Raw genomic sequence first — 23,107 nt, forward strand, 5'->3', positions numbered from 1 at the left:
GATACATTATTGATAATATTTGAAGCAGCCCGTGAAAGCCGAATTGAGGCACGGTGATGCGAAGACATATACCAAGACTTGGAACGGACCGATAGGACCATTTAATTATCCTTGTGCACCCACCACCACCTTCATGATCAGAACGATTGTTTGGTGCCAAATATCACGATAGCTCAACATCAGTCGGCATCATCCGAAGCCGAGAACGCGTCAGCTTCTCAGCCTTCAGTAAAACGTCAAACCCTACTACATAGGGTTACTAATTACACAGCCTCATTGACATTGGTTCAATTACGTTGTAATGTTTCGGAGCAGTCAGCACATTACCAGTGAATTACTTATAAGGACAGGAGTATCGTAACTATCGGTGACATACACGCCACCTCGCTTCTTGATAAATTTTGTACACAATGCCCGCACTCGTACACCCGCCTTTTCCAGATAACATACCAACTCACCCTCTTCTTGTCATCGATTTTGCTCTGCTCAAGGCCAGAGACCCTCAAGAGATCGACAGGCTATGGGAAGCTGCTACTAAGCTTGGATTTTGGTAGTGCGTACCCGGCAGATAATTCTCCCTTACGAATCCAAATTAACGGCACTTAATCGTGCTCCTCTATTCGAATTAATTAACGAGCAGCTTGAAGAACCATGAAGCTGAGGAGGAAGTTGCCAAGATGTTTGATTTGGGAGCTGAAGCGATGCTATTACCTCTCGAAGAAAAGCTCAAATTTGATCAGGGGATTGACGGGAGTTCCGCTGGGTAAGTCAATCCCACTTACACTCATTCTCCAAAAGAACATCAGTACCCAAGCAACCGGAGGTGACGACGCCAACACGATTTTAATTGTTCTTTTTCTCAGATACAAAGCAGCGGGATCCAATATGGTAGATGCCAGTGGCGAAAAAGATACCGTGGAATTCTGGAACATATCCAAGAACGACGCTTTGGCGTGGCCTTCCCACGTACATCGAACATATCCTGAATTATTGGACAAGAACATGCCAACTATCATTCGGCCTTTTGTTCAGAAATCTTTGAACGTCAATGAAACTGTCTTGGATATCTTTAATGATAGACTCGGACTTCCGAAAGGGACATTGGAATCGCTCCATCCGGTGGAAGAACCGAGCGGGTGTGAAGCGAGAATTATCAAGAACCCGCCAATGCCGCATAACGACCAAAAGAGAGGAATTGGGGCACATACCGATTTTGGGTCTTTGGTATATTCCTTCATACCCTATTCCCCGAGATCCCGAATGACTGATCCGCGACAATATCGGTAGTCATTCCTACACAACCGTCTAGGTGGCCTTCAAGTCTTGGCCCCTACCTCAGATACCTGGCAATACGTTAAGGTAAATACCATATCTTGCTTTCCATATTGCGAGTTTAATTCAAATCACTCTACTAGCCCCTTCCTGACCACGCAATTTGCAATATCGGGGATGCCCTCTCGATTTTCAGTGGAGGAATTCTTCGTTCCAACATGCACCGTGTTCTGTAAGCTGTCTCCAATGTTACCTTTCAAACATGATCTAGAATCTCACGATACGTGTATGTAGCCCTCCACCTGGTGCACAATCAGTATATGAACGCTGGTCTCTAGTTTTCTTCACTCGTCCAGGAAATAGTAAAGTCCTTCGCGCGCTCGTCGAGGATAGTCCTATCGTAGCAGCATCCGTTACTTCAAAACCAGAAAAGAATTTTGACACTGAAACGACGGCTAAAGATTGGTTTGCTCGACGAATCAAGTATCAAAGAGTTGCAAATCGTAAGGTAATGATATAATCTCGGCAATTCAAGAGATAGGAATAAGAACTGACCATTGTTCCTTTGATTCAATCAATATAGGGTCCGGAGACATGGATGTCGAGTCGTGGAACTGAAGCGGATCCAGCAGCTGCTTGAAATATCAGTGATGAGTTATACAACTATGTATTATAAACCGCCCCATTGTGTGCAAATCCTCATTGTTTTCTTCGTTTTTAAACAATACCCCTTATTCCCTAAGAATGCAAACAATTTTAAGCAGGAACAAACCTCCAAACCATATCTCCCAGAACACCAAAAAGATATGCTCACTCCATCACCCCGGGGAGATTGTGCGCGAAGGAGTTTGAGGAGTATCTAGCTAGCTGACGAGAAACTGACGAGAAGAGTTACTTTACGGGCGGGTGCAGACACACTCTATTCTCCTCGCTCAGAAGATGAACGTCCAATACCGCGTGCAGCAACGATAATTCATGGAATGAAGATCTACAACTACAATAAATCACCTAAAATCCCATCACTTCCCTCATCCACTAAGTCTATCTAACCGGTTGAGCAGGAACAAATCTCCAAACCATATCATCCACATCCCCAAAAAAACAATCCTCAACAACAACACTCACTCCCTCACCCGGCGCAATACAAAAATTATCATCCAACCAACTAAATATCCGACCTTGAGGATCAACTCCCCATGATCTTTTATACCGTTCCATTGGTTCGTCGTCATCAACACCGTCTGTCTGATTGATAGGTTTGGCTTGTATTAAAGACGTTCCATGGATAACTTGATCTCCAACAGCTGATAAATCATCAGATATTCTGATAGACAAAATGCCGCGAATGTAATCAACAAGGAGAACTCACAAGGTAAATAAAGAACCAGATTCGAATGTTTATTGACGAAAACTTCATCTTCGTATGTCCACAATTGGTTATCATATCCGGCTTTCTTAGGCTCCCAAAGCAGCACATTCGCACCAGGCTAGACAAAACAAAAAAAAAGTTTTTTACAATTATCAAAAAGCGAATTTCATAACGTTTCGTGACAAGAGGCTAGTTATAAAATTTTGAAAAACTGACTTCAGTACTTCCCATTTCCACATCGAGAACTCTGTGAGTCATGGAATTCTGAATCCAGAAGAACCCAGAAAGACTAGAATGCGCATTGAAGGCACCCCTTGTTACGACCGTGAATGCGAAAAAATGAAGCAGTATGATGAGCATCTAGACGGTTGGAAAGAAGAGTTAAACGAACAGGTGAGCGCGAGCTGATGATCCTACATATTCTCACGGCTCAGAAGGTAGCGCTCAAGGCATGACCCGACAAAGTCACTTGTAATGCATTAATCACAGCTATCTACTACTCTACTACTGCATCGTCTCTACGAAGAAACATACAACCTGGTGGACCAACAAACCGCAAGAAAAAAAGCCTGCCTAACAACAAGTCCAGCATAGTATACACCCACATATAAGACGACAATCGGCTGGATGATAAAAGTCCCGCGTCTCGAGCTAAGCACATCACACGCCAGGCTATTTCGTCGCCTCCACCCGAGCAACAGCTTCCTTCAAAGCACCATTCCTCCCAACCTGCATCTTCGCGGCATCCTGATTCCCTATCCTATTGTACAACTCTACTCACCGTCAGCACAAAGGTAAAAACGGCCAAAAAGGTCAAAGTCGCACCTAAACGCCGTTCACCAATCCACAACCTCAGATGTGCATTACCCACTGCCACATTTGTCAGTGGTTGTAGATTAGGAGCACCAGCACGATCGCCCCCCTTGACGGGTGAGTTTAATGTGTCCTGCTTTTTCGATGATGATTTAGGTTGAGAACCTAAGCCGGCGGCGAGACTATCCGATGATTTGAGCATCTTCTCAGCATAGTCATAGGAAGTGTGTAAAAAGTGCGAAGCAATCAATGAAAGAACAAGAGCACGAAGATGATTATCGCCCGAATTAGTTGCCAGATTCATCGCACGTCTGAGGTGCGTCCTATTACGAAACGCGTCAGCTGAAGATAAGAGGAAGAAAGGAAGACATACTTTGCTGTAGTAAACTCCTTTGTTAAACAACTTTCCAATACCTCCGCAATCGCTTCCAACGTCCCACCAAGTCCACGACAATCTTTAGTCACACTCTCCCCGATTTTTCTCAGCCTATTCAGCTCCTTTTCTCGCTCCTCCTCTCCCATATCTGATGACGAACTTTGCCTGAACAATCCTATCCGAAGCCAAAGTTCCCCAGCACGCGCAGCGGCATTAATCCACGTATCTTCTTCTCCATCAATCATCTCATCATCGTCAGCATTGGTAGTTGAAGGTCCAGATCCATTATAATATTTTTTTGTTGCAGGTTTGGTATATTGCGGAAAAATAGGTATTTTTGAATCGCGTTTTCGTGATAGCCAGGATGCTATTTGGTAGCAATCCAGAGCTCGCTTGTGGCTATTTTGCGCATGTGCTAGCTGGGCTTCGTGTAGCGTCAATCTGGCTACATAGGATGGGAAAATTCCTTGTGTCCGGGTATAAGAAATCAGTTCGTCGATTGACTGGCTGGATTAGAGATGAAGCGACTCGGGCGCAGGGGGAATTGACATACACGCTCCGCTTCATCAAACTCGCTTCTCATGATAGATGCCTAGCGAGATGTCAGAATGGAAGTAACTTTATAAACCTAGAAACGTACACCAATGATTTCGCACATGAGGTCAGCCCTAAGTTTCTTGAAGTGGGTATCTATCTCTCTAACATCAGATATTGAAGCCCAGGTCGGCACTGCGGAGGCAGGAGGAATACATGAATGCATAGAGGAAATCACGGGTGATTCGAACGTACCAGCAATTTCCCGTCTCAGCTCCTTGTCAATCGCGATGATACCTTCACTGGCAAAGACTTTTTTCTTCGGCTTCCTCCCCATCATATCTCGTTTCGCAAGACTCGAAACCAGGAAACCCAGGATATATATCACCCTAGGATGAGTCAGTTGATAATGGAGGGGTGGGCCATTCGAAAATGGGATCTGTAGACACTTTTAGAGGCGGAGGACACGTAGGGAGCGCATATACTCACCTCGAAGATACCAGTTTTTGGAAAATGAGGTAACTGAATATCAAGTAGTTCATGGAGCCATTTCAATCTTGGGGTAGCGAGACTAGAGTCTCCAGTATAGGTGTAGAAGATAATGCCCAAGACAAGGGAATGGATGATTAGCGCATACTCGAGGGTAGACCTTGGCGAATTGTTAGTCAAGGGCGGGGAGGGGAGGGAGGCCTGGCCTTGATCCTCGGTGACTTTTGCTTTATCCATAGAATAATTGTTTAATGTCACCGCCATATCCAGTTTAATTTCAATTGCGTCCAAAGTCTCTCCAACGTCATCCCACAGTCCAGAACGCACAAGTGCACGGAGACGCAGGACTGAGGCAAGCTGGACCATTGATTGATGACCTTGCTTCGAGGCGAGTTCATGTAGGTCACTGATAGCACCGAGGGAACGCATTGTATTTGTCGTTTCGTCTGAACTTTGGGAGCTGATGCTGGCGATGATAGCGAGATGGGTAGAGTAGAGTATATGCGGTGGGTCATTTGGAGTAACCGTTGATAGGGCCCGTTTGAGATTGTTTTGGGCGACTTTTGGGTTTCCGGAAGCCAAGGAGAGCTGCGAGGATAGCTGCGAAATGCGGTGTCTGTAGAGATGAAGCGAGGGAAGCTGGGCCACGTCGTGAGACCTAGGGCATGGAACAGCTTGAAGAGGGAGCATACATTTTGTGCTACGAGAGACTACAAATGGGCATAAGCATATAATGAATCCAAAAAATGCAATATACTGACTGCTTTAGTGAGCGCTTTTTGAATCTCGCCCTGTACGCCAGGAGTTGAAAGTCCGATCTGTAGCCCAAGTTCCACCAACCCAGTAGCTGCGCGACATTCTACAACTCTATCGAGACTGGTCAGAACATTACATCGGTTGAGTGCATTATACGACAAGGCCAGCGACCGTTCATGGTTAGTATGAGTTGGAGGGTGTAGCAAGAGCGATGGCAGGCTGAGCAGAAGATTGGCGAGGGTCAGATGTGGCAATTTTGGTGTTTCTGCAGAAATTGTGTCCTCCGTTTTCTGGCGTTTTGTCGGGCGCGGATTCTGCTCGCCGTCGTCGTCCATTTCAAGCCATCAATTAGCGTGACAACATGTATTACTCTCTGTGACAAGTCGTGTACGTGACAATCAGCAGCGGATGACCGGGACCAGTGCTTCTACCATGGCCCGCCTTGAGACTGATATATTATGCAAATCTTATAATCTGAGGGCGACGTTGGACAGGGCGCGAACAACTCCTTGGTCAACTGTCTATTATCAGTCAGTGGTCTGTAAGTTCGTATGGGCTGAAAATGTTCGATGATACCACCTCGAGCTCGAATAAACCAATTTTCCCAACTTACACATCCATCGACTTCTGGTCTTTCAAGATATCGACTTACATGCTCCACTGTCTCAGGGCTCGTATGATTGCGTCTCTATGGAACCTAAATGGAAAAATAAATAAACCTCTTAGCGTGTTTCCAATGCAACCAACGTTAGCGAAGTCGTACTCCACAGAAGTACTAGTGGCCTCGGCAGTGTGGAGTACAACCAGTAGGGTGGTTGCGCTATTATCTCAATTTTGGGAGTGGAGATAGATTTTTTTTCGGATAGGAGTACGACGACAGGTTATACAACTTGGGTCGTGGTAAACCTCATATTATGCCGCATAGACACGATTGAAGAGACTGAAGCAAGGTAAGTTGCGCTTAACATGCAGGGTTTACCAGTGAAATTTTCGGATGAATATCGTATGGACAAGGACGACGACGATATCCACAAAATGACAACGACAGGGATAGCGGCCCATCCGCAGCACTCCATATCGACTCCACCAAACTCCACGCTCTGTGATAGTTCTGGTAGTCCCTGACCTTTAATTCGCATATATAAAGAACTAGCAACAACGTTCCAAACCATAAACACAAATTCGCATCCTCTCTCAAAGACCTACCAGTACAATCTCTAAAACCCCATCCACTCTTTTTCAAATTTAACCACCCGATATCATGAAGACATCCGTCCTCGCCATTATCATCTCTTTCTTTTCCTTCGCTACCATCTTTGTGCAGGCGTTACCCACTCCCCAACTTCTGGGCGGAGGTGGAACTGGTGACCTTGTCGATGGTGTTGTCAGTACTGCTGGTGGTATTGCAGGCGGTGTCGCTGGTACTGTTGGCGGTGTCGCTGGTGGTGTCGGTAAGATATACTAGTTTCAAATTCTAATGCAGTTGCTGATGGTGATGTAGCTCCCGGCGTCCTCGGTGGTGGTGATCAACCTGCTCCCAAGCCCGCTCCTGCCCCAGAGCCCGCACCTGAGCCTGAGCCTTCTCCCGCGCCTTCTCCCGCTCCAGAGCCTGCTGAGCCTGCTCCTGTAGACCCTAGCGCATGAAGAACTTTTCCTTCCTTCCGCCTAGACGATGTCACTCATACACAATGGCGTTGAATCACACCCTTTAGTCATACCCACCATATCTTTACCCACTGTCTTTCCATTTGTAATGGAAAAAGCCCCTGTTTGACATATATCAATAAACCATTTATTGATCGCATAAAATTGTGCTACGCACTTACTGAGTACTTGTCGGTAAAGGAAAGAAGTCCAACGTGATCTCTACCAAAAAATAAAATGCGAACCATATCAACTACTGATTTATGCTTGAAAAAACACTCGATTAAGGATATTGAGCTCCTAGAATACTTCACCGTGAAACACTTGAACTCTGACGTACCTAGCACATACTTACTAACCGTTTTACCGCACATCGAAAACGCTACGCAGTCTATCCCAGGCTCAAGATACAAACCCAATGTAGATATATGCCGTCGCACGATTTTGCAAGTGAAGTTTGCGAGTCAAAGAAATTCTTTGAAAGGATTATGTCTGCCACCAAGTACTCCCATTCTAGTTTGAACGCATTGATTGAGCCAAAAATAGACCTGCAAGACAACATCAACGATCAAAATTGTGCGAGATTTGAAAAAACATCTCAAACAGGGTTTTACCACTGCGAATCCCATTCAAAAAAATCTTCCGAATCTCCAGTAGCATCATTCAAGTTACTTGCAAACAATTTACCCAAACTATGATTGTATTTCATTCACAATTAAACATTTATCGTAGCAGACATAAGGGTTATATAATATAGCATACTTTCTCACAGGTATGAGCAAAACGGCGAGGTGGAAGCGCCGAGATACTTGACCTTTTCGACGAAGAATTGGGAAAGACTTTTCTCTTCTATCACCTCCGCCGACTGTCATCTTTGAAATCTACCGTCAAAGCAGCGACACCGACAGCAATCACCCCCGAATTAGTTCTTGGCGAACAGAATTGAGGAACATCGTCTGAGAGAAAGGTAGGTGCAACTCCCTTGCAGCATAGATTGCAAAGTAAAAACTAGCTTCGGCTGATCATATCGAGTAGAAATTGTAGTCAACGTTCGTCAGTGTCGCCAGCTCGAGTTGCTCAGGGTCGGAAGGACTGAAAACTCGGATATTGCAGTGAGAGGGAATAAGACGAGGGCGACAACTTGGAGCCGGGGACTTGAGCTTTGAACCTAAAGTACGACATGACCGGGCATTCGTCGCCTTTGGAGTAACGCTGACGACGACCTTAGGGCCAGATCTACTGGATATCGCGAGATACACGTAGGCAGTATCCGATTCACCGATAGCAGAAACAAGGGTTGCCAGTACCCCCAACGAGACTCAGACAACAATTATACCGAACTGTGGAGAACACGTCCCAGCGCAGTTGAGTATGTCGCTCAATAAACGAGGAGGGTTATACGTCGTTTGACTGACCGGCACCTTCTGCTTAGCTCGTAACGCAAGCATAAACGTGAGGAACACCGACACAAGGAGCCAACACAACAACAGAAATGAGCAGTCCAGCACCCACAGCTGTTGCATTCCCCAGAATTGCCCAAGATTCAAACGGAATAAGCAGCACTCGATCTGCAATCCAACATCCGTCGGCGCCCAGAATGGTTCTGAATGAACTTCCAACCATAGACGAGCCTACTCAGCAACACCCAACAGTCATAAATGATGGAATTGGCCAATGGATCCCTGAAGTTTTGCTCTTCCGCAACGACATTCGCCCCAAAGTCGACTCCAGGTTGGTCTATGGGAATGAATCACGTGTCATCGCACTGCCTTCCTTCACGTGCACGCTCGTGACTCCAGCGCATCTCTGGGGAGCAGTAGGAAATCCAGTCCTAGTGCGAGGAAATGACAGAAAACGAGTCAGTTTTGAGCAAGCGTTCGACCCAGCAACAGAACCGTCGGTGATGCGGATGATCATACGTACAGATACAGACAATATAATCATCGCCGACGCAGGACAAGGACAATCATACGTCACGGTGGTAGATGTTCAGCGGGCGGTGATCAATTGGATGAAAGAGACACGTACCAGGTCTGGCATAAATAGTCTGACGAGGAGATTTTCTAAAAGGTTGGGGATGGTCGACGGGGATGGGACTGAAGCAGAGGTTGAAGTGTGGGTTTGGAAGGGGCTGATGTCCCTATCCACAGACATGGTACACTGGCACTTGCATCTATGCGATGCCTAGAGGCTAGTGAAGTGCGGCCGAAATATTGCGAAAACGGTCAGACGTCCTCCGTTAAGACGTGGATTGTAGTTTGAACAAATGAAAGTAACTGAGGACGGATGTATAGTGTGAAGCTGATAGTTCGGTGATGTGCCAAGGGGAGAGAGAAGAAGGTTAAACGGGAGTTGCCGCGCGGTACCCGCGACTCCCATAAGCCTTCGGCTATCACCTGTGCTATTATTAGCTGCGAACTTCGAAGACACCGACTGACACCGACTGATTGACACCTGTACTACCACCGATCGTTGACCGATTGTATTGGGTCCGACTCGAGTTTGATGGCTCTATGTTCGACTGAAGATGGTCATATGCTATATTAGTACAACAGGGGTATCTCGAGTTCGACTCGAACGTTGTGTTGGACTCGGCTTCAAGCCCTTTCTCGAGTTTACTGAAACACGTGCGGAACTGCAGTTGGAAACACAGAATGGAGATAAATTCTTTCCCAACTAACGTGATCACAATACATATTGGGTTCCGATCGATCGGGTGGCTCCGAGCATCAATGCATCATGATCAATGCGCTACCTTCCGGGTTCGATACGTAGCAGCGTTCACACGCACGTCCCATGTGCCACTGATTGGTACTAATACATAGTCGACGATGTATTCTGAGATATCTCGTCAAGTGCCCGGGTGTCCAATTACTTTCGTTACGCTGCATGATTATTGTTTAATATATTCGGATGTATCTCTCATATCTCTTTCAGCCCCCCGCATAATTCAACCAGTATTTGGGTATATGTACAATTAATTTCCAAAATTCTATATCTCAACATCTTATCGACTGAACGATTTCTCAACTATGAGCATTTGAATCACAATGATACCATCATTGCACCAACGACTATACAGACAGAAAATACGAGATTGGCATGAACGGCGTCTGCATAGGCAGACTTCACGATCAGCAATCCAGCAATCCTCGCTCGACCTTTTTCAGCCGCCTCACATCCATCTTATCCACCTGCAGGGTAAACCGCCCCTAACTCCCGAGATAGAAACCGTAGATACGAAATTTTCCAGTTCTGTAGCCTATACATCACACGTAACAACATCCCGAGAGAATGCTCCCTCGTGACGTCGAGGAAGAACGTGATCATCTTCGTCCATGTCCTTACACCGTATTGACGCGTGCAAGTGCTTTGCAACTGATTCACACCAATCGGCGAAAGCTGTCAAGGGATATATTCATTTTCTTTCAATTCATAGTGAGCGTTGAATGAGCCTACATAGTTTTTGAATGATCTACGTCTGGACGACGATCCTGTACTTGTCTCTGAGAAGCTTCACCTGATGACCACTCTGTTTAAATTCCAGCAGTCCTTGCTCAACCTTTTCTAACCATCCCAGATCCACCTCATTCAGCTGCATGGTTAACCTTCGCTTCGGTGCACTCATGCGACTCCGCAACATGGTCAAACATGTTCGTGAAGATTCTTCCTCCGTCAAATGTAGGGGTGCAGGATCTTGGTTAAAGCATGCCCATCCATCAACTGTTTCCAATTTTTTTCTTATTTCCAGGATGTTCTTGATGGTATGCAGTCGAGGAAACCGATGAGGCGATCAGAGTTTGTCAAGATAAGAGCGGAAGGAGGTTGCATAGCAATTGATGAATGTGATCGATTCAAGATGAGAATCAGCACGAGGGAAGAAAAGGACATCGTGGTTGATCTCGTAAAACGTGAGCGACGTCAGAGTAATGGGTAACCTGTCGAAGAAACGAGTTATAGCTCTTCGCCAGGCATGGTATGGCGTCCGATTTCTGACATCCCACTCGAGCGTTCGAAGGGAGGGAAGGTGCATATGATTCATTATAGCTTGATACCATTTATCACGTGCATTAACATCCAAATTCCAATGGAGGAATTCTAGACGTGGTAATGTGAAAGAATCGACTGGAATACCGGTGTTGTAGCCTTCATGCGAGTGGCACAACATACAAAGCTTTCTGAGATTTGGGCAATTGGTGAATATATAATAGGATGTCTCGATTGGCATTTCAACCAAATTGAGCGTCGTAATGAAAGTAGAAGTTAATCGAACCTTGCACGAATCTGCGACAGTGAGCTGGGAAAGGGAGACGGCATCATCAAGTGAAATCGACTTGTCGGGCACGTAAACGTTATTCAGAATGAGATGAGTTGTTCGCTCGAGAAGAGCAAGATGGGAAAACCATGCTAGTCCCGGATCTCTCAGGCAAAGACACGAGACTTTCCCAAGAATTCCTAGGAGGAATGGATCAACAGATGGGTGGATTAAGATTTTGTCGTCGTGTGATTGATAGGAAATGCCCAGAGAGAGAGGGACTTGTCGAGAGTGCATGAACTCAGGAATTAAACTGTGGGTAAGTAGAATTGGGCCTTGGCGAGTGATACATAGATCGAACTCTGACCTGAGGTCTGGCATGGATGATAGTAATTTGTGCCAATGCATTGGAACAGATTCTAGATCGCAGGAGAGCCAAATCTTCTCGGGATCGTAGGAGTCATCCGAGCCTGATGGACGAATAGAGTGGATGATATGACAGCGTTGCAGAACACTGGAACGTGGCTTCGAGTCAAGCAATGACGCATACATGAAGAGAGGAGAGCTGATTACAGGATGAGTTTCTGACTTTTCGGTAAGTGTTGGTAGCGGTAGAAGTTGTGATCAACTGGAAACCGCTACACTATCAAGATTAAAGTACCCCATCCCACTGGGTTCAAACACGTGGTCTGGTCTGTCAAATGAAACGGCTAACAGATGGCGAACTACGATAACGAAAATGATTAACTCATTGCAACGAGGCGAGTTGAGTGGATTTGAGCGGTGTCAATCTGTAAGCTAGCCTTCTACGGTTGATCAGAGATGGTCGATCGGTTTCAAATTCAAGGTTCAGTAGTCGCGACAAGACCTTGGCCGTTAGCTTAGCGACAGGCATGTATCACTCGAAGCCAATGTGAGGATCACATCATAAAACCGTTCTGCGGGCGTGACCATTCTTAGTGCAGTCGTTCATGGTTGACAATTTTCACTAACCTTTGAATGACCTACGTATTGAGGACAATTTTATAACCTGTCCTGAGAATCTCCACCGGATAACTAATACTCTGGGTGATTTCCAACATTCCTTTCTCAACTTCATCCAACCATCCCCGGTCCACCTCGTTCACCCGCAAAGTAAACCGTCGATTTGACACATTCATGCGGTTCCGTAACATGGCCAAACATGATTGTGAAAAATCTTCTTCTATTTGAAATATGGAATCCAGTGTCCGGGGATTCGGAGTCCAAGAACGCCCATCCTTTTCGATAGTATGCAGTCGAGGAAACTGATGAGGTGATCGGAGTTTGCGAAGGAAGAAGCGGAAGTAGGGAATAGAACAATTGATAAACGTGATCGATTCAAGATGAGAATCCATAGGAGGCATCTGAAGGACATCCTGGATGACCTCGTTGTGCACCCTCGAGTCGCGCCACATCTTGTGGAGCTTGAGTGAAGTCAGATTCATTGGCAAGCTGGCAAAGAAGCGAGTTACAGCTTTTCGACAGGTATCGTCTGTCATCCTTTCCCCCTCATCCCATTCGAGTGTGCGAAGGGAGGGAAGATGAATGTGGTTCAATATAGCCTTATACCATGAATCAAAGGAACCTATGTCAAGCTTCCAATGAAACATTTCTAGATGTGGTAATGTGAAAGAATCGACTGGAAAATCGGGCTTTCCATCGTGTGAATCGCACGATAAATGAAGGTTTTTGAGATTTGGGCAACTCGTGAATATGTGGAAGGATGAGCTGATTGGCATTGAACCCAAGGTGAGCGTCGTGATAGTATGAGCAGCAGTGAATCGAATGTGGGACCGCCCTCGCACGGTAACGTTAGACAGAGAGGCGAACTGATCAAGCGGAAGTGGTGGGACGGTCACATTGACATTGGTCAGAGTGAGATGAGTTGTTTGCTTGAGGAGAGCAAGATGAGAAAACCATGCTACTGGCGGATTATACAGGCGAAGACGTGAGACTCGCCCCAGAGTTCTAAGGAGCAATGGATCGACAGATGGGTGGATCAAAGTTCCGTCATCAAAGCCATTACTTGAAATATATGTAATGTCAACAGTGAGAGGGAGTTGACGGGAATGCGTAATAAATGCAAGAAGGGAACGAGCGTTGCGCCTTGGGTTAACAGGAGCGATACATAAATCGATCTCTGTCCAGATGACGGGGTTAGATAATAGTATCTGGCGCCAATGTTTTGAAACCAATTGTAGATCGCAGAAGAGCCGGACACGCTCGGGGGCATAGAAATTATCAGAGTGTGATGGGCGAGCAAAGTAAAATACATGACGGAGTATTTCGGGTGGCAGAGCGCTGACCGCTGACTGCACGTTGTTGAGCTCTTCAAGGAGCTTTTGACGTTCCTTGGCTAACTCCGCGACTGCCTCATCGACTCGGCGGATTTTCCGATGGATATCATCGATCCTGGACTTCTGCTGTGATGTGTCCATTGAAGAATAGCGGCTAATCGCAGGACCAATGACGGTGAGTAAGTATCGGTAGCGGTACAAGTTTTGAAGCGAGCTGAACTTAGAAACATGTGATCTGGTTGGTCCCGAGTTCCAGTACCCAAATGGAGACTCCCTGATCAAGGATCAAGATTTAGATGACGGAAAGTTGATAAAATTATGTCTAGTAATCCAATAATTCATCGTAGCCATGATAAGTATATTGTGGGGTGAAATGAAGGAGCTGATTTGTATGATCATGACACGCTGCCAGTGGGACCGAAGCCTAAAGATCGGCCTGACCGATCAATTGACAGCTGGTCCGCCGTGTCATGAAAATGCGAGAAAAGGACAACTGATAGATACAGACATATATTTTGGTACATACAAACTACATACAGGCCTGGTTCCCCCTATTATTTCAAGTATCGCTGTTCTCTCGGCGTGAGCATTTTTAGTGTAATCGTTCATGGTTGACAACGTTCACCAACCTTTGTATGATCTACGTATTGAGGACAATCTTACGACCAGCTCTGAGAATCTCCACCGGATAAATACTCTGGTTAATTCCCAACATTCCTTTCTCAACTTTATCCAACCATCCCAGGTCCGACTCGTTCACCCGCAAAGTAAACCGTCGATTTGACACATTCATGCGATTCCGTAACATGGCCAAACATGATTGTGAAAAATCTTCTTCTATATGGTATATGGACTCCAATGTCCAAGGACGCGGAGTCCAATATCGCCCATCTTTTTCGATAGTATGTAGTCGAGGGAAATGATGAGGTGGTCGGAGTTTTTGAAGGAAGAAGCGGAAGTAGGGAATAGAACAATTGATGAATGAGATCGATTCAAGATGAGAATCCATAGGAGGAATCTGAAGGACATCCTGGATGATCTCGTCGTGCACCCTCGAGTCACTCCATATATTGTGGAGCTTGAGTGAACTCAGATTCACAGGTAACCTGGCGAAGAAATGAATTATAGCTCTTCGACAAGTATCGTATGTCATATTTTTCCCCTCATCCCACTCAAGTGTTCGAAGGGAGGGAAGATGAATGTGGTTTAATATAGCCTTGTACCATGTTTCGGGGCCTTTGCCTTTTATCTCAAGCTCCCAATGAAGAACCTCTAGATACAGTAACGTGAAAGGTTTGGCTGGAACACCGGGTTTCATGTCTTGCGCGTGGCACGAGAGATAAAGGTTTTCAAGATGTGGGCAATTCGTGAATATGTGAAAGGATGAACTGATTGGCATCGAATCCAAGGTGAGCTTCGTGATAGCACGAGCAGAAGCAAATCGAATGTGGGGCGACCCTCGCACAGTAACGTTAGACAGAGAGTCGACCTGATCAAGTGAAAGTGGTGGGACGGTTATACAGACATTGGACAGGACGAGACGAGTCGTTTGTTTGAGGAGAGCAAGATGAGAAAACCATGCTACTGGCGGATTATCCAGGCGAAGACATGAGATTCGATCCAGAATTTTAAAGAGCAATGGGTCAACGGATGGATGGATGAAGGCTCCGTCACCAATAGCACCAATTGAATCATAGTTCATGCCAACAGAGAGATGGAGTTGACGAGAATGCGTAATAAATGTATGGAGAGGGTGAGCGTTGCGCTTTAGGTTTTTCCTAGCGACACATAAATCAAACTCTGTCCAGATGACGGGGTTAGATAATAGTGTTTGGCGCCAATGCTTCGAAACAGATTGTAGGCGGCAGAAGAGTCGAACCTGCTCCGGGCCATAGAAGGCATCAAAGCGTGATGGATGAGCAAAGTAGAATACACGACAGAGTATTTCGGGTGGCAGAACACTGATCGCTGGCTGCACATCGTTGAGCTCTTCGAGTAGCTTTACACGTTCCTTGGCTAGCTCCACGGCTGCTTCATCGACTCGGCAAATTTTCCGATACACGTCGTCGATCTTGGACTTCCGCTGCGATGGATCCATTGAAGGAGCAGCTAATCGCAGGATCAATGACGGTGAGTAAGTAATGGTAGCGGTACAAGTCGTGAAGCAAGTTGATTTAGAAACATGTGATCTGGTTGGTACAGTACAAATGAAGACAACCTGATCAAACTTTAGATGACGGAAAATAGGTAAGTATATATCTAGTAATCCAACAACTCATCATAGTCATGATAAATGAAGCGAAGGAGTCGAGCGGACTTGTGTGGTCATGACACACTGGAACTGAAGCTGAAGCCTAACGATCGACCTGCCATTCAAGAGAAATAACACCCTGACCATTAAACATGACAGTCCAGTCTTCTCCTTTCCCTACGTTTGCTGACCATGTCATTGATATTCATTCCCTGTGCGAGTGTTGAAATACAAGCTAGGCGATCCTTATATCATGATCATAGATGAGATCGCCAAGAGTGGTCCCCTCCATATATGCTAACTTCCTCCTTCTCGGCATCTTGGCTGTAATCCGGAATAGCCTGGATGAGTTAAACTGGGGCACTTATAGTTTGACAATTCACGTTCCGTCATTCGAGGTGCGCTGTGGGGATAGAAGTTGATGGGGAATAGTGGCGTGTCATTTTTCTGTCTCGTTAATTATGCATGGAGGACCCGCACAACTACAAAATTGGAGGCTGTCGGCGATTGAAATATTGATGATTGAACAGGAACATGGTTTACACGAGTTTCAAAATGGAACAATCACCTTGAAATGCGAAAGAAACGTGAAGCTGAATCATACCCCGACATAAGCCCTCAAATAGATGTCATGTCAAGAGTACGAGAGTTGTGTCATGTTATGCCAGTAAAATTGATTTGAGGGACTCGAAGCAATTTCTCGTATGTCTTGTCCACTGAATATAGAGGAATAACTGATTTGATTTCATCTCAGGCCTGATCACGTTTGGAAGTCGCTCAAATAGCATCTGTAACGCAAGTTCAAGAAGCTGAACGCTTGGTAGACAGATTTCTTGATTGCCTTCCATTGATAGTCAAAATCTATGACAACCGTTAGGACTGGCACAGGCTAGTACTCTCTGTACTTGAAGAGCATCGATCAGAGTCGTGGCGATAGTTTCGTCCCCTGGGTGCGTGTGGAGATTGGAAGACGGCAGAACTCCGAGGGGAACAATGAATGAATTGTGGCACTGCTCTTGCAGGGGGGCAATAATTTAATATCGGAAGGTGAGATAAAAACATGCGAGCCATTGAATACCATTCCATAAAAACAATTAGGTAGTGGAAGTTCTCTTTACCCCATATTGTTCCACACAATTCGGACACCATTGATACGAGACATAGGATTGAGCACGTCGGAGAGTTTGACGATTAGTCGCGGCAGGTGAATTCGGAGCGGATAGTACAGTGAGAGCAGGAGACCGAGTCCATCGTAGAGGAGGTTCAATCCGGTCAGCCACCGCCGGAGCAGCGACAAGTAGGCGAGCATATGCGACAGCGTAGTTAGCGTCATCCACCCCGAGCCCATGTAGCGTGCGGACGAGCTTGTCAACGTCTTTCGACTGCTTGGTAGAATCCAGCTATCTAAGAATGTCAGCCCCGGACAGATGAAGGGAAGTATGAATTTACAGATGGGTCATGGAATACAATACGCCCAGCTTGTATGGCGTCCCTCCAAGTTGGAATTAAACGGTCATGAAAAGCAAGGTCGGTCGTCGTGAGCTGCTGTGCTATAGATCTGCGCACAGTAAAAGGAAGACCAGTCCAGAAGTAGAGATCTCGTTCGGCTTTGTTCATGAGTTTGTTTTCAAGAAGGATCCTGGCAATAGCATCAAAGTCGTTCCAGTACTTTGCGAATTCGTCGAGACTGAGAAGTGAACCTGCGGCACGGTCTTGAGTAAATTTCTCCAGGTCAGAAATGGACTTGGGTGCGTTTTTTGGGCTTGGAGTGTGCGGCGGATGCATATTGTAGAGAGGAACGGCTGCGAGGCGGATCAAACACATCAGCCTGCTTATGTACACTACTCCCACGCAACAGATCCATCTGGATTACAATCACCCAATTGAATTAAAAAAGCGAGGACAACTCGAGCACTGAATAAGCACCTTATCAACATCTTCCATGTTGTCGAATACCAAGCAACGTCGGCTGTGCGGACGTTTGTGTGGAAGCTGCGATAGTTCCCCGGAAGTTTGCGCTGATTGATGCTCGGAGCCACCCGAAGGAGCATGATCGGTGTTCAATCTCGCACGGCAACTTCCGCTAGACCCTCGTTTCTTCGTCGAACGGTGGTCTTTTATTGTGCTTACATTCACTCGTCCGTCGATATAAGGACCATACTTCTCAACACAGCTAGCCAATGTCTAAGCCATCGAGGTGCCTCTGAGGTGAGGGTGGTGGTAGATCAACTGACTTTTCTCAGGTGATAGGTCATCACGGGTTCGGGGTTATCGGATTGAACATAACCGGGCGTGAACTTTTTCGACGGTACCTGGCACGGACCCACGATACTGTACTAGATGGACGCCATGGCGAACGAAACTTCTCCCTTGTTGGGTCAGCCTGACAACGCCAGTTCCAATGGCCATGCAACCGATGCATCAAACGCAGAACAACAGCTGGAAATTCCGAAAAATACCGCTTTTTTTCTGACATATGTAAGCGGTCAATTCAATTCTCGACTAGAAGGCAGATCTGATGCAATGTGAAGGTCATACCTATGGCCATTGGGATTTTCCTTACTGCTTTAGATGCTACGATTGTTGTTTCTTGTAAGTAATTACGTGATGCCCATGAGCGAACCGTACCTCACCATGTTACTCATGTTCAGCTTATGCCGCTATTGGGAGCGATCTCAAGGAATTAAAAAAGACCAGTTGGATAGCCACCTCCTACTTGCTCACGCTTACAAGTTTTCAGTATGCATGATAATAATGAATGATGCGTTCTATCGGAGCTAACTATAATCGACAGACCGTTATATGGGAAGTTGAGCGACATTTTCGGTAGAAAAGGGTGCCTCCTTTTTGCCTATTCGTTATTCGCAATCGGGACTTTTCTTTGTGGTCGGGCTCAAAACATGATGGAATTGATTATCTGCCGAGCATTTACTGGAATTGGGGGAGCAGGGATGCAGACGTGTGTTTTCCCGGATTACAATCTCTTCGCGGCATTTTGACAAACGAATTCGATATCTAGACTTGTGAGTATCATCATGTCGGATATTGTTCCATTGCGTTCGCGTGGTACTTGGCAAGGTGCGCCTATCACGAAAGTCCCTCTACAATACGGCTCTCAACGCCTTTTATAGGTATCATTAATATCGTTTGGACATGTGGAAATAGCACGGGGGCTTCTCTAGGAGGATACCTTGCAGATACCATCGGCTGGCGATGGGTATTCTATATTCAAGTTCCCCTCGCAGTCGCCTCCGCCCTCTCCGTGTATCTCTTCCTAAACCTACCCCTTCCTACAAGCACTTCAAGTGCTGGTACCGATTTCAAAACCAAACTTCGTAGAATCGACTTTGGCGGAGCAATAACACTCATCATAGCGGTATTCCTCCTCCTCTTGGGTTTCGACCGTGGTGGTGACATCGGATGGAATAATCGCTCTACCATATCCCTCCTTGTAGGGTTTGGCATCTTCGCCGTCGCTTTTTGCGCAATAGAAGCTCGTTTTGCGGCGGAACCCTTCGCTCCTACACGTATAACCGTCAACCGAGCTCTCATGGCTTCATACATGGTCAACTTCTTCGGAATAGCCGCAGCTTTCTCTCAATTATTCCATATATCATTATACATACAAGCTGTCTTGGGTAAATCCGCGTCGGAAACAGGTGCTTGGCTGGTGGTTGCTGTCGCGACCGCCCTCATAGGAAGCCTTGGTGGTGGATTGATCATGCAGTCGACTGGAAAATATTATATCCTTACTTGTTTGGCTTATGTCGTGCTTCTATGTGGGACCTTAACGGTTTTGTTCGGAACTGGCTTCCACGGTTTGCCTAGGTCGAGTTTAGAAGTGATCCTTGGTGCGTTAAAAATATACAATACGTTCCTTATGTTGCTTACGGCTCTTCTTAGGTCTCGCACTGACAGCTTGGGGTAATGGATGCGGCGTCACTACGAGTTTGGTTTCTCTGATTGCGAATGCGGGTCAAGCTGATCAAGCTATCGCAACGGCTGGTAAGGAAACCCTTCCCCATGCCAAGTATTCTAGAATTGACACCATTCAATGTAGTATCGTATCTTTTCCGTTCACTGGGCTCCGTTATCGGCCTGTCGATAGGCAGCACGTTAATCCAAACTACGCTTCGATCAGTCTTACATCGCACTCTCCAGGGTAAAGATGTAGATCAGGTTCGTTCTCAACTATTTGACGCGAAAGGCCATATAATAACGCTACTTTTACAGATTATTGAACGTGTTCGGGAATCGCTTGATTATCTGAAAGAGTTGGATCCAGAAACTCAGAGGATTGTGAGGTCTGCCTATGCAGACGCCGTTCATTCCAATCTCGTATTTTCTGTCTCTATGGCAGTGGCTGCAATGATTGCATCATGGTTCATAGTTGAGAAATCCCTCAGTCGATAAGATCGTTGAGGTATGGAAAATTAGAAATTAGTTGTATATATACCCAAATATTGGAATTGTGCCAGGGGGTGAAGAAAAGACGTGAGGGGTTCATCCGAAGTATCCGAAGTAACAGATACATAGCTAAACGAAATTACAAGGAAACTCGGGCACTCCACGAGACATCCCTGAATATTGACTTCGTCAACTACCAAGCAGTGGCATGGGGACGTGCGTGTGAACGCCGCAGGAAGCAGCATGATCATCGTGAGCTGATATCAAGTACTTATATTACAACAGGGGGCTGTCAAACTGAGCAAGCCGTACATTCCTAATGCAGAATTATTCCTAATACGGAACTCGGAACCAGCTCCCACTCCCCCCTTGACCACTCTTTCAACACTGCCTAACGATCTTCCACGGATGATATCCTCCACTTTTCCTCTCTTTTTAATGATGACCAGCTCTAGATGGGAAATCGCGACATGCGGCGCAAAAATCACATAGGTCCTTTTTGCCTGCTTGGAAGTCGCCAACAATGAGCGACTTCACTCGAAGTCGCCTCGTGTCTCCGCAAAACCGCAATTTTTCAATATTATACTACGTCCGGTTCAATCCTCAGTAATATTCTTTCCTAGATGCAGGTATCTAATATACATTTCGCAGCATTTCGGCCACGCTTCCTTCGCCTTCAAGCCTCGCCCAGGCATAACTGCCAATGCGCCATATCTGTGGATAGAGACCTCAGCCCCTTCCAAACCCAGACTTCAACCTCAACATCAGCCCCATCCCCGTCGACCATCCTCAACCTTTTAGAAAATCTCCTCGTCAGATTATTGGTGCCAGACCTGGTACGTGTCTCTTTCATCCAGTTGATTACCGCCCGCTGAACATCTACCACCGTGACATATGATTGTCCTTGTCCAGCGTCGGCGATGATGATATTGTCTGTATCTGTACGTATGATCATCCGCATCACCGATGGCTCTGTTGCTGGGTCAAACGCTTGCTCAAAATGCACTCGCTTTCTGTCATTCCCTCCCGCCAGAACTGAATTCCCGCTATCTGTCAAGGTAGTTGGGTCATTTTCTCCCACCAGAACTGGATTTCCCTGGTCCCACTGCTCCCCACAGGTGCGCTGGAGTCACGGTCATGCACGTGAAGGAAGGCAGTGCGATGGCACGTGATTCGTTCCCATAGGCCAACCTGGAGTCAACTTTGGGGCGAATGTCGTTGCGGAAGAGCAAAACTTCAGGGATCCATTGGCCATCTCCGTGATTTATGACTATTGGGTGTTGCTGAGTAGGTTCGTCTACGGTTGGAAGTTCATCCGGTACGATCCTAGGAGCCAACGGGCATTGGATTATAGATCGAGCGCTCCTTCCCTCGTTTGACTCTTGGGCAGCTCTGGGATATTCGGCTGCTGTCGCTGTTGGACTGGTCATCTTCTTTTTAATGCTGAATCCTTGTGTTGGTGTTCTTCGCGTTTATGCTTGCAATTCCAGCTAAACGGAAGATGCCGGTCAGTCAAGCGACGTATGATCCTCGTTCACTGGGCAACATACTCAACTGCACTGGGACTTGTTCTCCACGGTTTCGTGTAATTGTTGTCTCTGAGCCCCGATGAGGGTATTTGCACTCCTTGTTCCTGTTATTGGTGGATTTGCCTGGGCACGTATATCTCGCGATATTCAGTAGATCTGGTTCTAAGGTCGTCATCAGCACTACTCTCAAGGCCACGAATGCCCCCGTTCACGTCGTACCTTACTCCAGATTTCAAACTGAAGGTTTCAAGTTGTCGCACTCGTCCTAGTCCCTCTCACTGCAATATCCGGGTTTTTAGTCCTTCCAACCCTCAGCAGTTCAAGCTGGCGACAACTGACGAACGTTGACTGCAATTCCTACTCGAATCGATTAGTCGAGGGTACTTTCATCTTTGATTGAACTACGTTGTAAGGGAATTGCGCCCACCTTCTTGGACGATGTTTCTCGTTTCTATCCGCCAAGAAATACTTCGAGGATGATAGCTGTCGGTATTGCTGCTTTGACAGTAGAATGTAAAGGCGATAACTTTCGGCTGAGGTGATAGAAGATAAAGCCTCTCCCAACTCTTTGTTGAGAAGGACAAGCGTTACGGTGGCACCTTCGCTTTGATTTGATGCCCATAACTGTGAGAGAGTCTGCTCTGTTATATAACCAAACTTTTACTACAACAAATGTTTAGTTGTGAATGAAATATAAATCGTATTCTGAGTAAATTGCTTGCAAGCAACTCGAAATGATGCTATTGAGATTGTGGAGACTTCTTGAATGTATCTACACCGGCCAGGACCTCGATAAACGCATTTTTTGAAATCTCGCACATTTTTGATCGCTGATGTTCTTCCATCCCCGGAAGCAGCAGCCGGCATTACCGACATTATTTTTGTCAAGAATATTTTGATCTGACAATCATCATGGTTTAAACTTTACTTTCAAAGTCTTGCAACTGCCTGGATTTACATCGAGGTTTGTATATTAAGTCTAAAATAGGCCTCGTAGCGGAATATAGACCTTTGATGTGTGGCAACAGTGGTTAATATGTGCCCGGTATTACACTGGAGACCGAACGCTTCGCAGGAAAGTACTTCTCGAGAAC

At 46.1% G+C, this 23,107-nt stretch overlaps 11 protein-coding genes across 11 annotated transcripts; 4 read left to right on the forward strand and 7 right to left on the reverse strand.

Annotated features, from left to right (window-relative positions):
* Positions 1–389: 389 nt before the first annotated feature.
* On the forward strand, positions 390–1,995 carry AGABI2DRAFT_175594 (hypothetical protein). Its single transcript, XM_006453744.1, has 7 exons — positions 390–553; positions 641–763; positions 864–1,224; positions 1,288–1,359; positions 1,416–1,504; positions 1,567–1,780; positions 1,856–1,995. The coding sequence occupies exons 1-7, from the start codon at positions 411–413 to the stop codon at positions 1,910–1,912; spliced, it is 1,059 nt and encodes a 352-aa protein (XP_006453807.1). The 5' UTR covers positions 390–410; the 3' UTR covers positions 1,913–1,995.
* A 229-nt stretch (positions 1,996–2,224) lies between these two features.
* AGABI2DRAFT_181849 (hypothetical protein) lies at positions 2,225–2,975 on the reverse strand. The gene is made up of 3 exons (XM_006453745.1): positions 2,858–2,975; positions 2,642–2,759; positions 2,225–2,576 (listed from the first exon to the last, which is right to left on the reverse strand). The coding sequence occupies exons 1-3, from the start codon at positions 2,897–2,899 to the stop codon at positions 2,314–2,316; spliced, it is 423 nt and encodes a 140-aa protein (XP_006453808.1). The 5' UTR covers positions 2,900–2,975; the 3' UTR covers positions 2,225–2,313.
* A 122-nt stretch (positions 2,976–3,097) lies between these two features.
* AGABI2DRAFT_196353 (hypothetical protein) lies at positions 3,098–5,944 on the reverse strand (the record flags this gene model as incomplete). The annotated part of the gene is made up of 9 exons (XM_006453746.1): positions 3,098–3,417; positions 3,467–3,777; positions 3,828–4,333; positions 4,384–4,422; positions 4,471–4,559; positions 4,620–4,803; positions 4,854–5,492; positions 5,546–5,563; positions 5,615–5,944. The coding sequence occupies 9 exons, from the start codon at positions 5,942–5,944 to the stop codon at positions 3,314–3,316; spliced, it is 2,220 nt and encodes a 739-aa protein (XP_006453809.1). The 3' UTR covers positions 3,098–3,313.
* Positions 5,945–6,870: 926 nt separating this feature from the next.
* AGABI2DRAFT_139988 (hypothetical protein) lies at positions 6,871–7,253 on the forward strand (the record flags this gene model as incomplete). The annotated part of the gene is made up of 2 exons (XM_006453747.1): positions 6,871–7,060; positions 7,111–7,253. 2 exons carry the CDS (start codon positions 6,871–6,873, stop codon positions 7,251–7,253), a joined length of 333 nt encoding a protein of 110 aa, XP_006453810.1.
* Positions 7,254–8,745: 1,492 nt separating this feature from the next.
* Positions 8,746–9,441, forward strand: AGABI2DRAFT_113582 (hypothetical protein; the record flags this gene model as incomplete). The annotated part of the gene is made up of 1 exon (XM_006453748.1): positions 8,746–9,441. One exon carries the CDS (start codon positions 8,746–8,748, stop codon positions 9,439–9,441), a length of 696 nt encoding a protein of 231 aa, XP_006453811.1.
* Positions 9,442–10,650: 1,209 nt separating this feature from the next.
* Positions 10,651–10,933, reverse strand: AGABI2DRAFT_189173 (hypothetical protein). Its single transcript, XM_006453749.1, has one exon. It carries the CDS (start codon positions 10,894–10,896, stop codon positions 10,729–10,731), a length of 168 nt encoding a protein of 55 aa, XP_006453812.1. The 5' UTR covers positions 10,897–10,933; the 3' UTR covers positions 10,651–10,728.
* A 113-nt stretch (positions 10,934–11,046) lies between these two features.
* On the reverse strand, positions 11,047–11,889 carry AGABI2DRAFT_113583 (hypothetical protein; the record flags this gene model as incomplete). The annotated part of the gene is made up of 1 exon (XM_006453750.1): positions 11,047–11,889. The coding sequence occupies one exon, from the start codon at positions 11,887–11,889 to the stop codon at positions 11,047–11,049; it is 843 nt and encodes a 280-aa protein (XP_006453813.1).
* Positions 11,890–12,405: 516 nt separating this feature from the next.
* On the reverse strand, positions 12,406–14,100 carry AGABI2DRAFT_175596 (hypothetical protein). Its single transcript, XM_006453751.1, has 2 exons — positions 12,502–14,100; positions 12,406–12,446 (listed from the first exon to the last, which is right to left on the reverse strand). The coding sequence occupies exon 1, from the start codon at positions 13,965–13,967 to the stop codon at positions 12,513–12,515; it is 1,455 nt and encodes a 484-aa protein (XP_006453814.1). The 5' UTR covers positions 13,968–14,100; the 3' UTR covers positions 12,406–12,446; positions 12,502–12,512.
* A 366-nt stretch (positions 14,101–14,466) lies between these two features.
* Positions 14,467–15,924, reverse strand: AGABI2DRAFT_113585 (hypothetical protein; the record flags this gene model as incomplete). Its single annotated transcript, XM_006453752.1, has 1 exon — positions 14,467–15,924. One exon carries the CDS (start codon positions 15,922–15,924, stop codon positions 14,467–14,469), a length of 1,458 nt encoding a protein of 485 aa, XP_006453815.1.
* Positions 15,925–17,171: 1,247 nt separating this feature from the next.
* Positions 17,172–17,862, reverse strand: AGABI2DRAFT_113586 (hypothetical protein; the record flags this gene model as incomplete). The annotated part of the gene is made up of 2 exons (XM_006453753.1): positions 17,172–17,477; positions 17,527–17,862. The coding sequence occupies 2 exons, from the start codon at positions 17,860–17,862 to the stop codon at positions 17,172–17,174; spliced, it is 642 nt and encodes a 213-aa protein (XP_006453816.1).
* Positions 17,863–18,617: 755 nt separating this feature from the next.
* On the forward strand, positions 18,618–20,490 carry AGABI2DRAFT_62120 (hypothetical protein; the record flags this gene model as incomplete). Its single annotated transcript, XM_006453754.1, has 8 exons — positions 18,618–18,669; positions 18,729–18,816; positions 18,872–19,036; positions 19,097–19,155; positions 19,209–19,928; positions 19,981–20,082; positions 20,138–20,256; positions 20,311–20,490. 8 exons carry the CDS (start codon positions 18,618–18,620, stop codon positions 20,488–20,490), a joined length of 1,485 nt encoding a protein of 494 aa, XP_006453817.1.
* Between the last annotated feature and the right edge of the window lie 2,617 nt (positions 20,491–23,107).

This window comes from Agaricus bisporus (assembly GCF_000300575.1).
Source record: "Agaricus bisporus var. bisporus H97 unplaced genomic scaffold AGABI2scaffold_1, whole genome shotgun sequence".
NCBI classification, from domain to species: Eukaryota; Fungi; Basidiomycota; class Agaricomycetes; order Agaricales; family Agaricaceae; genus Agaricus; species Agaricus bisporus.

What these genes read in the sequence shown, in the direction of transcription:
- AGABI2DRAFT_175594 (XM_006453744.1), top strand. Translation starts at nt 411, where the DNA reads ATGCCCGCACTCGTACACCCGCCTTTTCCAGATAACATACCAACTCAC. An exon ending in ATACCGATTTTGGGTCTTTG is followed by an intron (nt 1,225 to 1,287) that starts GTATATTCCTTC and finishes CAATATCGGTAG; the next exon opens with TCATTCCTACACAACCGTCT. An exon ending in TCCAACATGCACCGTGTTCT is followed by an intron (nt 1,505 to 1,566) that starts GTAAGCTGTCTC and finishes ACGTGTATGTAG; the next exon opens with CCCTCCACCTGGTGCACAAT.
- AGABI2DRAFT_181849 (XM_006453745.1), bottom strand. Translation starts at nt 2,899, where the DNA reads ATGACTCACAGAGTTCTCGATGTGGAAATGGGAAGTACTGAA. An exon ending in TGGAAATGGGAAGTACTGAA is followed by an intron (nt 2,760 to 2,857) that starts GTCAGTTTTTCA and finishes TGTTTTGTCTAG; the next exon opens with CCTGGTGCGAATGTGCTGCT. An exon ending in TCTGGTTCTTTATTTACCTT is followed by an intron (nt 2,577 to 2,641) that starts GTGAGTTCTCCT and finishes ATGATTTATCAG; the next exon opens with CTGTTGGAGATCAAGTTATC.
- AGABI2DRAFT_189173 (XM_006453749.1), bottom strand. Translation starts at nt 10,896, where the DNA reads ATGTTGCGGAGTCGCATGAGTGCACCGAAGCGAAGGTTAACCATGCAG.
- AGABI2DRAFT_175596 (XM_006453751.1), bottom strand. Translation starts at nt 13,967, where the DNA reads ATGGACACATCACAGCAGAAGTCCAGGATCGATGATATCCATCGGAAA.